We start from the raw sequence: 11,832 nt of genomic DNA on the forward strand, positions 1-11,832 counted from the left end.
CTGTCCGCAGATGGTGCATTTATTTATATAAGCACTGTAAATTTATCGGTCCTTTTATCCATCTCGTACTTTTAATTTTTGCCCAAATTCTAAGTAAAATAAAAGCAATTTCTTTTGTACTAGTAAATAAGGCTAGGAACTAAAGGGAAAGATTTTCGAAAATTTGAGACATTGGAAGCCCAACTCAAAAGTTTAAGGGCCCAAAGTGAAACTTAGTCTTAAAGGTTGGGACTAATAATGCAATTTAGTCTTAAGATATATTTTTTTAAAGAAAAATTTAATGCACCTTCCAAATTGGGGGTATACAAAGCTAGGCGCTATTTAGCATACAATATAATTGAAAGGGTTAATTGCTTACAGGTCCCCGCAAATATAGTGAATTACAAATATATTCATATAAAATTCAACTTTTACAAGTTATCACTATAAAAGTTCTAATATATTTAGATATGTCCTATGGTTAGAATCTGTTAGAGAACTGTTTATTTTTTAACAGTAGGCTCATGAAATGACATTTTTGTTCTCACAAATTGTCCCTCCAAAACAATTTTTGCCCTTTCCTCTTTCTCTTCCTTTTCAAGTTGCGGGAGCGGGTGGCGGTGGCAGCGCGGAGCTTGTCGGAGTTGCGGCCGACGAGGACAAGGTTGAGGCACGCTGCGGCGAGGCGAAAGGCGAAGGTGCAGCCGATTCGAAAGCACTCGTGATGATGGCCCACGCGAGCACGACGATCGAATCATTGACGACGACGACGAAGGAGGAGAAAATGAGGAGGAAAAAATAGGATACGAAGAAGAAGAGGGAGGCGGCGGAGGCTGTTGTCCAGCCTCCGCCGCACTGATCTCGGCCGGAGACGCCGCCGAGGATGGCGAAGTCGACGCCGATCTCCTACGAGGAGCACCGCCCGATCTCCCACGAGGAGCACCATCGACGTGGCCTCCATCGGCCGCTTCCTCTACGACCGCGGCTCCTCCTTCTCCGTCACGATCGCCTGCCGCAAGAGGGAGAGGAAGAAAACGAGGGGTAAAATTGTCAATTCACTTTATTAGTTAATTATGGTTAAGTATTTTAATCATGGTTAACTAAATTTCTTTAACGGATACTAACGGCGGGAATATATCTGAATACATTAGGACTTTTGTAAGGATAACTTATAAAAGTTGAACTTTGTAGAAATATATCTGCAATTCACTATGTTTGTGGGGACCTATATGAAATTAACCCTAATTGAAATTAGATAACAGGAAAACTTAAACAGTTTTAAAGACTCATGCAGTAAGAAAGTACTATGGAAAAATACTCTGTTTGTTTCCGTTCGTAATATTACGTTCCGAATATCGCGATCCGTACGTAATATTACGTTCCGAATATCGCGATTAGTCGATTACCATATATATTCTACAGTTCTACCGGAGAACGCAGAAGCATATCCCTATACGCTTTTACTCTAACTTCATTTTATTTAATAGCGTTAAATAGGCCTAAATACCAAACTAAGTTTTAGTATCAAGGCCGTTTTATACTATCGGCGGAGAAGGAGTTGGAAGGGAGGTATATAGGAATGTGCTTTTTCATTTTGTTTCTATTTTGGGGGTGAGAATCCTAAAATTATATTTTACTATTGAACTTACTATGATATATGTGTGACATAACCATTTCTAGTAAAATGATTATTTTTTTATCATCATTTTTAGTGAACGTAATACAATTTTTCTACCATTCCAAACAGAGGATAAAATATCTTGGAGAACAAACATAAATTTCTACCATTCCAAACATAGGATAAAATATCTTGGAGAACAAACATAAATTAAAGATGATTCGTAGTTTAGTGCGTGAAAAAATGTTTGATTTGAGAATGAGGAGAGAGATAGGGAACTGGTGATGGACCACTCTGCTATTCTTCCAAACACAATATTGAGATAAACTCTTTATCTCTTCTTATAGATTTGAGTGGGGATGCATGCCATCCTCTTATTCCAAAAAATTAACAATTCCATGGGTGGTGGTGGTGGAGGAGGAGATACAAAGTCCTCATCAAAAGCTTCTTGTCCTCTTTGAAAATTAATTGTGAATGGAATGAATGGAACATGGATATGGATATACATACATCAAGGAGGGCTTCCAAGTGACTCCCAAATCCAGTATTTAACACTCGGGTTGAAATTCTTTAATCTAAACACAACTTAAGAACAATATTTACCGGCGGAATATCTGTTTCGTAGAAGTTGCTCAATTTATCAGCTTAATTGGCTCCGATAAGAATCAAATACGTTAGGCCAGAGCATTGAGATAATTCAATTGAGCCAAAAATTTTTATATCTTATATCTATATCTATATCTATATCTATATCTATACTATACATAAAATCGTATAGAATTTCCGACGATGACAGACGGAATTCAAAAAAGAATAAAATAATATTTCCTACGAATGGTTATGATTAATTTGTTAAAAATATCTCAAATAAAAATTAACGGTTATGATCAATCTATTAAATTTCTACTACATATAAAAATCTATTCCCTATAAATGGTTATGATCAATTTGTTAAAAAAATATCTCAAATAAGAACAGTGATAATCAATCTATTAAAAATAGCATTCGCATCCATCTATAAATTCAATCCTATGAACGATTATAATCAATTTGTTAAAAAATATCTCAAATAAAAAACAAACAGTTATGATCAATTTGTTAAAAAATAGCATTCGTATCCATCTATAAATTCAATCCTATAAACGATTATAATCAAATTGTTAAAAAATATCTCAAATTAAAACAAACAGTTATGATCAATCTATTAAATTTCTACTACATATAAAAATCTATTCCCTATAAATGGTTATGATCAATTTGTTAAAAAAATATCTCAAATAAAAACAGTTATAATCAATCTATTAAAAATAGCATTCGCATCCATCTATAAATTCAATCCTATAAACGATTATAATCAAATTGTTAAAAAATATCTCAAATTAAAACAAACAGTTATGATCAATTTGTTAAAAAATAGCATTTCTATTAATCTATTTTATATTGAAATTAAAATTTGAGTTTAAATTATGAATTAAATTTAACTTTTGATATCAAATTTGAATTAATAATTAATTTTTTTTATTACAGTGGATCAAAATTAAATTTTAAATTTTAAATTAAATGTGAATTAAATTTTGATACTTTTAGTTTAAAATACATATTAAAATTTGATTCATCAAAAATTAAATAGTATATAAAAATGTTCGATGTATATTAATAAAAGAACACAGTAGGATATTATAAATATTTTCTAATAAAATATAACACATTAATTTATAAATATAATTTTTATTGTGAAATTTTGAATATATATAATGTACAAATTTATATTAAATTTTAATAAATTATAATAATTGTTACGTGTATTTGCACGTAAATTCAACTAGTATATATATATATATATATTATAAATATCATATTATATATATTATATATATATATAGTAGTTATATATATATACTTATAGAGTGCGAGGCCTCACCTAAAGATTTGGCCATCGGCAGGACGGAGGCGCTTCCGGGCTCCCAGCTCGTTTTCGATTGTTCGTACTTCGAATCGTCGATCGAGCCTCCAGTTAAACTTGATCAGAGTATTTAAAGTACCGTAGAAAATAATAATTTTATGATTGTAACGATATCATTTGCCTTAGCTGAAAAACAAAGGCTCAAAATCAACGGGCTGAAATAAAAAATGTGTGACAAAATGTAATAATATGAACATTAAAATTTAAATCAAGAGTATTGATCCTTGTTTTATATAGTAATAAAAGAATTTTCTAATCAAATTCACTGTGATTTGGATATTTCTAAGGAGAGCAGCCGCTAAACTGCAAACAGGCTCCACACGAGCCATTAAAAATTTGTTGATTTGAACGCCGCATGTGATCACTAGAGGAGTAAAAAAAAAAAATGATATCCCGAAAAATATAAAATTTATTTCTAGTACCTCGGGCGGATCCAATCACTCTAGATCAAGTTAACCGAAGCGACGAGCGATTCGAAAGTCGCACATGGAAGAACGAGCTGGAAGCACGAAGCTCTGGCTTCGATAAGCAAGTGTTAAGCCTCACTCCACGGTTATATATATAGTATATCTATTATATATAGGACCGGTTGGGTACTACGGTGAGCACCAAAGGGATTTGGTGGCTAACTCGGAGTTTTTCACCGGTAGATTTAACGCTTCGATTATTTTTATCCGTAATTATATTATTTAACGCAAACCTCACTTAACCTAGAGGGCCGCAATATTATTATATACCATGCCATATTTTCAATCTAAAGAATAAAAAATCAATACACCAATATTATATATATTCAGAGCTATATATATATAGTATAGTATTATTATATATATACTAAATATATTATATATAGAGTATATATTTAAATGGGAAAAGGGGTGTCGCGCATTGCTGCGTCGGGAATGCCGGACCACAAACGTCCGCAAATGGACACGCGTATGTCTAATACGAATATGTGAGAGATTTATAGCTGCCTTTGTAATACATCGGCGAGAAATAAAAATAAAATTATAAGCCTTAAAATTAGAAGGCCTATAATACTACACCACGTGCACATCCAGGCTTTCTTGGTGCAATTAATTAATTAATTAATTATTATCTCTCATTGTACCAACAAAAATTAATTGCTTAAAAACTTTTCTCCGCAATTTATGCATAAAAAACAGCTTCAAATCCCAAAGCTCAATCGGATAGGCTATGCAGGTTTGAATTTATTACATAGGCATTGGACACAATACATGTAATGCTATAGGATAACAAATAACAAAGTAGATTATAAATTTGGATTATGATTATAATAGTTTTAATTATTTTATAAACAAGCGTAATTTAAGAGATTTTGCTATGATTATGGGTCAATTAGGGATAAAGTGAAAACCAATACAAAGATAGGATCATAGGCTGGAAGAGTAGTTCCTAAGTAATCCTAGATCCATAAAGTATTATTAGATTTTTTTTTTTTTTTGTGGCTAAATTAGACTTGTAGTCCCCAACCTATGGACGTACGACACTTTAGTACTTAAACTTTAATTTGTAATAATAATGTCTAACTTAAATTTTTTAGAATGTTAGAGTCAAGTCCTATATGTTAATTTATGTTGCCTACACGATGGTGTGTCATTAATGTCGCAATGATGTGACAGTATTATGATTGAAGCAGCAGCAATGTTGAGATATCATATCACTATCATATCAGCAAAATATTAATATTTAGTCAGATAATTAATGGGCCGGTGAAATTTAATTGCAACAATCTTGAAAGTTCGAATAAAAAATTTCAACAAATTAGAGTTTATTATACCAAGATGTCACCCGCCTTATAGTTTGAGGATCAAAAGTGTGATTTAGCCTCTTTTATTTAACTGTGTTTCACTTAAGAGAGTTTAGTTCTAGTGGGGAAATTGTAGTTGAAGAAAGCCTTTTTGATTGTGTGAGGGCAAACATATTGTCGCTACATTGATTTAGATCGTTTTTACTCTGACAATCGAAAAAATGGGCTACCAATATAAACTTTTAGGGTTGTCTCTAGGAATATAAATGGATATGAATATATGAGATTTTATCCGAACTTGAACATGAATGGGGTAGGGTTAAACTATGCTAAACGGCAATGGTTCTGGTCATGTGCATGAAAAACAAAAGCCTAATACATTCAGGTTCGGTTATGGTTTTTGTTTGTATGTGAACTCTACTCCAGACTTAAATCCTTATAAAAACTTATTAATTATACATAAAATATAATTTTAGATATTTATTTTAACAATTAATATATGTTCTTTAATTAATTTACTATTTAGTATATTAAGTAGTTGCATTTGGTTTTTCGGCTTTGTGTATAGATTTTTAGTTTTTTATTCGGGTTCAGCGTCAAAATTGACCCATTGACATTCCTAGCTGCTTTCCAAGGTATTATTAATATTCGAGGTTTGTCGGTGTTAAAGTTGTATTGCAGGTGCAATTGTTGCCGCGGGGATGTTTGATTCCTTGTAAAACATGCCCAAAAAGTGTTTTTGGGCTCAATTTTTTTTTTTTTTCCAATCATTTGGTTCTCTATAAAATATATTTTCACATAAAATTATTTTACATATTTGCTTGAAAAGTGGCCTTTTTGTTTTCTGGAATAATTTTTTGCTGGAAAACGAAAAGGAAAAATTACAATTATGGATGAAGGATGGCTGGCAACTCCCATAAAACTTTACAGAGCCCGCTAGTTTATATGTGTGCTCGGTTTTTTTCCCGAGTCTTGTAAAGGGCCAATTAGACCAACTATATTAATTGATTAACAATTAACAATTACATACACGACCATATTGAATGCTAAAAGTTATAGTAATTAAGTTGGGATTATTTGAGTGTTACAGACTCTTTCTGTTTAGATCTTGACATCCTCATCAGGTCCAAACCTTATTACACAGATAGATCAGAGTATTAGACAATATGAGATTCTAGAGATACCTCATGCAAGTTCAAAAGATGGCTCCCACCAAATTCGTGATGTGGTGTGGCATGTTGTTACTTCTTACACTTCTAACTGGTATTCGTCTCTGATACCAAATGTAACAACTAAGTCCATTAACACTAGTAACTCTTTGGGCCCAAACTATCGGCCCAAAATACTTAAATCTAATTATTATTATTAGGGCTCGTGGTCTCTTTATATTTCCAATTGCAATTCTTGTACCATCCGATATGAGACTATTGGAGTGTTACGGATGAAGTGCTCTGATCCACCATCCTACTTTAACAGAGAATTGCAGAATTAGAAAATAGGAGAGATTGAGGAGAGAGAAGAGGTTGGGAGAAAAAAATAAAAGAAAAAAGCACTGCATAATTTTCATTCATGTCCACTACGATATTACAATTGTTTTTTTTTTTTCTTTTTTTTTTGAGAGATAGATAGTATGCTACCCGCTTCGTTTATTTCATTCAGAAATAAACTTAGCTAGAAATGTGAATCAATTAGGATTCGAACTTGGGTCTCGGGTACCAACCACCAAGCCCTTTGCTACTTGCTCTAGGGACGGTCAGTTACGATATTACAATTGTTATTTATACTTCTTAAGTAATACATTGTACTAAAAATAAAAAATAAAAAATTGTGGACTAAGCTGCAAAAGTAAATAAACATAGTAAATTGGGCCTGTTGGGGCAATTTCGGAGAGACTTTGGACTTCCTTTGGACTTTGTTCCCTTTAAAAGCCCCTAAGATGAGACCTACCAATCAAAAATGTTGGAAGAGGTTTCTAGAAACTGCAGATGCACTATTTCATGTCCTAGTGGTGAATTTTGAAAACTTGCTGGCCTTTCTAGCAAATTTCAATACTTCAAGTGTAGTCTCCCTACAGCCCCCCCTTCCTAGAGTTGTCTTGCCGCTCATCAGCAGCGAGATCAGTTTGAAACATTCGTATTGAAAGGCTCAGATTGATTTTGCTGCTGATGAGCAGCTAAATCATTAAGTATTCTAGAAAAATTCTGCGCACTGAACTACCGGAAACTCGTGCCAGCCACAACCCAAACATGTCCCAACGGATGATGAACATGTGAATCAAACGTAAAACCCTCATAGCGAGAGCTTGAATTAATGAACTACATGGTGCTGCAGAAAAGTACTTGCGAAAGCGGATGCAAACCTCATTTTCATCACAAACAGCGTAAGAAATGTGTGTGTTTTCAAGAAAAAGAGTCTAAACGAGCAGTTCACATTCCATGATCAGCAAATCATATATTCCATCTGCACCAAAATAAAATACAAAAGAATCATTGCCAACACCAATTGACACCCCTACAATCACTAAACAAGTAGTTCTAGTTCCCATCTATAACGAGTTTTACCAAAATCCTCAACTAAAGCAACAATGGTGAATAATTTAGCGGGCTCGCAAGTTATCAGCACACCCTTAACAAGGACGAGTTAGAGCCATCCGGGAATGCCCGTCGGAGAATGGCATAGAAGTGAATTTCAAGTAAAAGAACATTTTCAACCTAATCTGAGTTCCTGATAGTAGGAATGGTTGCCTCAGTTGCTTCAAGAAATTGGAAAAGAAACTAACATAATCATACAATGCTAAATGTCCGAGTTCATATGGGTATTGTAAAGAATATGTTAAGACACTTCAACTGGGGATTAACAACAAGGCTTTTTGATTTTGAATTCGACAAGAGAAAGCTATACATCTATAATTCACGATAAAAGCGGCATACGAGCAATCAGAAATCAGTTATCCATACTTAGGAATGATGTAGAGAGCAGATATATATCTCATCAAAATTCAAACATATATATAGGAGCGAAAGCAAGGTCTCGAAACCAGTTACAACTCCATTAGATAAAGGATTATGTAAGGTGAGAGTTTTCGACATCAAGCCTATGACTAATACAAGTTAAAGAACTACTTCAGAGAACTACCAAGCACACATAAAAAAGTTGCTCTTCCTCACTACTACTTAGCGCGAAGTTCCCATACCGAGCGACAATTTCAGAAGAATGCCCTGCTGCCGTAAAAGACTTTCGGACCGGTCCCCTTCGACGGCGCCACCTGCTTCTCGGAGCTCGACTCGCCATTCTCACTATTGGGACCGCTTTTGTTCTCAGTATCCATCGGAAGTTTCATCTTCGCGAGAGACTCGGTGAACTGCTGCATGCTCTTCATGTACATATCGACGATGTCTTGCTGCACGACCGTCTCCTCCGGTTCGATGTTTATACTAACTATCGGCTTTACAACGGAATCCGACGACGGCGACTTCCCGATAGGAGAAGATTCGGCCTGCCCTTCGGTAGCTTCTTGAACTTTCTCTTTCTCGCTCGGAGGATCTGCAGACTGAGGAGTCGAAGGGGGAACCACAGGAGAGTCCGTAGTCGTGACGCTGCTCAAAGGAGTCTCGTTCCGGAAAGCCGAAACGGAATCGACGCTGTTCTGGCGGAGCGGCAGGCGAGGCGGCGGCCGAGGAGGGAGGCGACGCTTTAGACCTACGAGTCGGCGCAGTTCTTGATGGAGGTCCTGGTCGAGGAGCCGAAGCGGGAGTAGGGAGAGCGGCTGCAGGACTGGCGGCGGCGGCCGTTTAATCAGCGGCGGCTTAAGGGGGAGAGGAGGAGGCTGGAGAAGGTGAGAGGGCGGCCGAAGCAAGTCGAGAGCGAGAGAATGCAGCCGAGCGGGGGGCTTCAGTACGGCTAAAGCGGCGGGGGCGGGGACGGGGACGGGGGAGTAAGTCTTTGGCTGTTAATATATGGGACGCTCATGCTCTTCCAGCTCAAGGGGCTGGACTTGCAACACTTCCTCTTGTTGTAGTACCACAGCCTCATGAAGCCGTAGCTATACCTATGGCGCGTTTCGCGCCTCTCGAATGAGTGGCGTCTCTTACCTTTGACGGGGCTAGCGCTTCGACCCCGAGCGCAGCAGCTCTCGAAGAGCTGGCNAGAGGGCGGCGGCGGGGGAGTCGGCGGTGAGCGAGAGCTTGGCGTAGACGTCCTGCTTGTGGTAGATGCAGATGTTGTGGATGTCGCGCGCCTGGTGCACGAACACGTCGAGGTAGCCCATGAGCTCCCCTCCTCCTCCTCCTCCTCCTCCTCCTCCTCCTCCTTCCTCCGAGGGCTTGTCGATTGATATGGGCTCTTGGTTCAGCTCCTCCTCGTCGTTGTTGGCTTTTGGCTCGGGATTGAGCTTCTTCTCTGGCTCGGCCATGGCGAAGGGGACTAAGAAAAGTTGGAAGAAGGAGGAGGAGGATAAATATAGAAGCAAAAACAACCAGAAAAGTAAGAATCCCTAGGCTCCAAACTGTGAGAACGCAAAAACGCAGAAGCCAAAACCCAAATTTGTCACCTTTAGAAAAGAATCTAAAGCCAAAACAGATTTTTTTTTTGTTTGGCTTTTTCTATCCAAGCCCTAAAACAAGGAACGAGTGGAAATGGTGAGTGAACCAATTACGCTAAACACGGAAGCAAAACAACCACAAAGAAACCCAGAAGCCAAAATCCAATTTTGATACCTTAGAAGAGAGTCTGAAACCAAGAGCTTGCACAAAAACAAGAGTGTCTTTTCGGTCCAAACCCTACACAAAAAGAGAGGCAGAGACGCAACCTGCTAGTTATAATTAAACTGATCTGAAGAACACACCCTTTCTCTCTCTGTCTCTCTCTCTCTCTCTCTCTCTTTCTCAGAGCAGAGAGAGAGAAATAATAATAATAGTGAAATACAAAAAAGGGTTTGAGAAAAAGACCAAACACAGGGAACAAAGGTACTAAAAAACGTTTTTTTTAAAAAAAAACGATGGGGATTGATGAAAAGTTGAATTGGGTCGTTTGCCTTTTACCACATGTCAAGGATTTTCCAGCAAAAATGTGTTTTTTAAGTGTAAAAAAAGTTAGTAATTTGTGGAAATTTGAGCTCAATTTAGGGGGGGAGGCAACGCGTGACCCGAAAGACCAATCACGACGCTTAACTTATTACAAAGAATATCTAAAAAGCGGTCACTTTTCATTGTCAGGAGGAATAACCCGGAAAGGAGGAGGCCGTGACTTTTCTGAGTGGGGTCTGAACATTTCGCAGAGTGCAAACTTTTTTCTGTAGATTATCTCTGTTCAACTTTGCAGATTTCTTCTTTTTTTTCTTGTTAATGTGTATTCTTTTTAGTGGACTAATTTCTGTGGGCCAAGTAGGGTGATCCAGAAATAGTCCCATAGTGAGTGGCTAAGGCTACTACTAAGTGGTACCATAATTTTTTTTTTTTTTTAACAAAAACTGAATTATACCGCCGTCCCTGTCCCTAGACCAAGTGACAAAGGGCTTGGAGGTTGATACTCGAAACCCAAGTTCGAATCCTAGTTGATTCACATTTCCAGTTAAGTTTATTTCTGTTAGGAGTCGAAAATCTCCGATCCTCGACCGGATCAAAGGTCCTTCTCGGAGAGCGTGTTGGGGTGAAAATAGCTTCGGATAATGACCCTCGAAGTTTGCGCCCTTCGATTGATCAAACGATTAGGCTGATAAGAGATCGGATTAGCCGGGTTCGAAACCTCTACTGTAGAATCGGTTCGGCTGGATGAGCCGAATGTATAGAATGTACAGAAACTAGAGTCGGCTGAAGAATGGATAAAAACACAAAGTGTGGTCGGCTGAAAGAGCCGAATACCTTTATATATTAATAAAACAGAGTGTGCCCGAAGGGCATACAGACTCTGAAAATATAGTTTACAACAGAATGTGCCCGTGGGGCATACAGACTCTAGAGATCTATCTTAAAAACTGCTCCTAGGAAAGCAGTAAATGCAGAAAAGGAAATAAAAAATAAAATAAAATAAATATTGAATGGACCCATGATCATGCACTAATACTGAAACCAACATTAAGTCAAATTGTACCATAGAGTGAATAGATTTCTATTCTATTTAGGGGAGAATATTGACAATAGCAGTTGCATTTTGTTTTTTTATGGGTAGATTACGTAATTAGTCCCCAAACTTCTCGCCACGTTTCATTTTGGTATTAAGCTTTCAAGTTCCACATTAGTGGTCCTAAATTCTGTATTTATATTTATAGGCCCTGTTTGGTTCGGGGATAAGCAGGGATAACGAAAGTTATCCCCGCTATTCCACCAAACGGTGTGATATTTTACAGGGATATTTTTTCCTAATCAAATCTTGCTATTCCCGATTATCCCCAAATAGCAAGGAATTTACTATTCCACCATTTTGGTGGAATAGTGCTATTCCAATTATTAATTTCAAACTTAATTAAAATTATAAATTGAATTAAAACTAAATTATATAAATATA

General features: G+C 36.8%; 1 protein-coding gene across 1 annotated transcript; it reads right to left on the reverse strand.

Annotated features, from left to right (window-relative positions):
* Positions 8,296-10,259, reverse strand: LOC109721538 (wiskott-Aldrich syndrome protein family member 1-like). Its single transcript, XM_020249190.1, has 3 exons — positions 10,047-10,259; positions 9,473-9,753; positions 8,296-9,277 (listed from the first exon to the last, which is right to left on the reverse strand). The coding sequence occupies exons 2-3, from the start codon at positions 9,740-9,742 to the stop codon at positions 8,537-8,539; spliced, it is 1,011 nt and encodes a 336-aa protein (XP_020104779.1). The 5' UTR covers positions 9,743-9,753; positions 10,047-10,259; the 3' UTR covers positions 8,296-8,536.

Source organism: Ananas comosus, linkage group 15 (assembly GCF_001540865.1).
Source record: "Ananas comosus cultivar F153 linkage group 15, ASM154086v1, whole genome shotgun sequence".
NCBI classification, from domain to species: Eukaryota; Viridiplantae; Streptophyta; class Magnoliopsida; order Poales; family Bromeliaceae; genus Ananas; species Ananas comosus.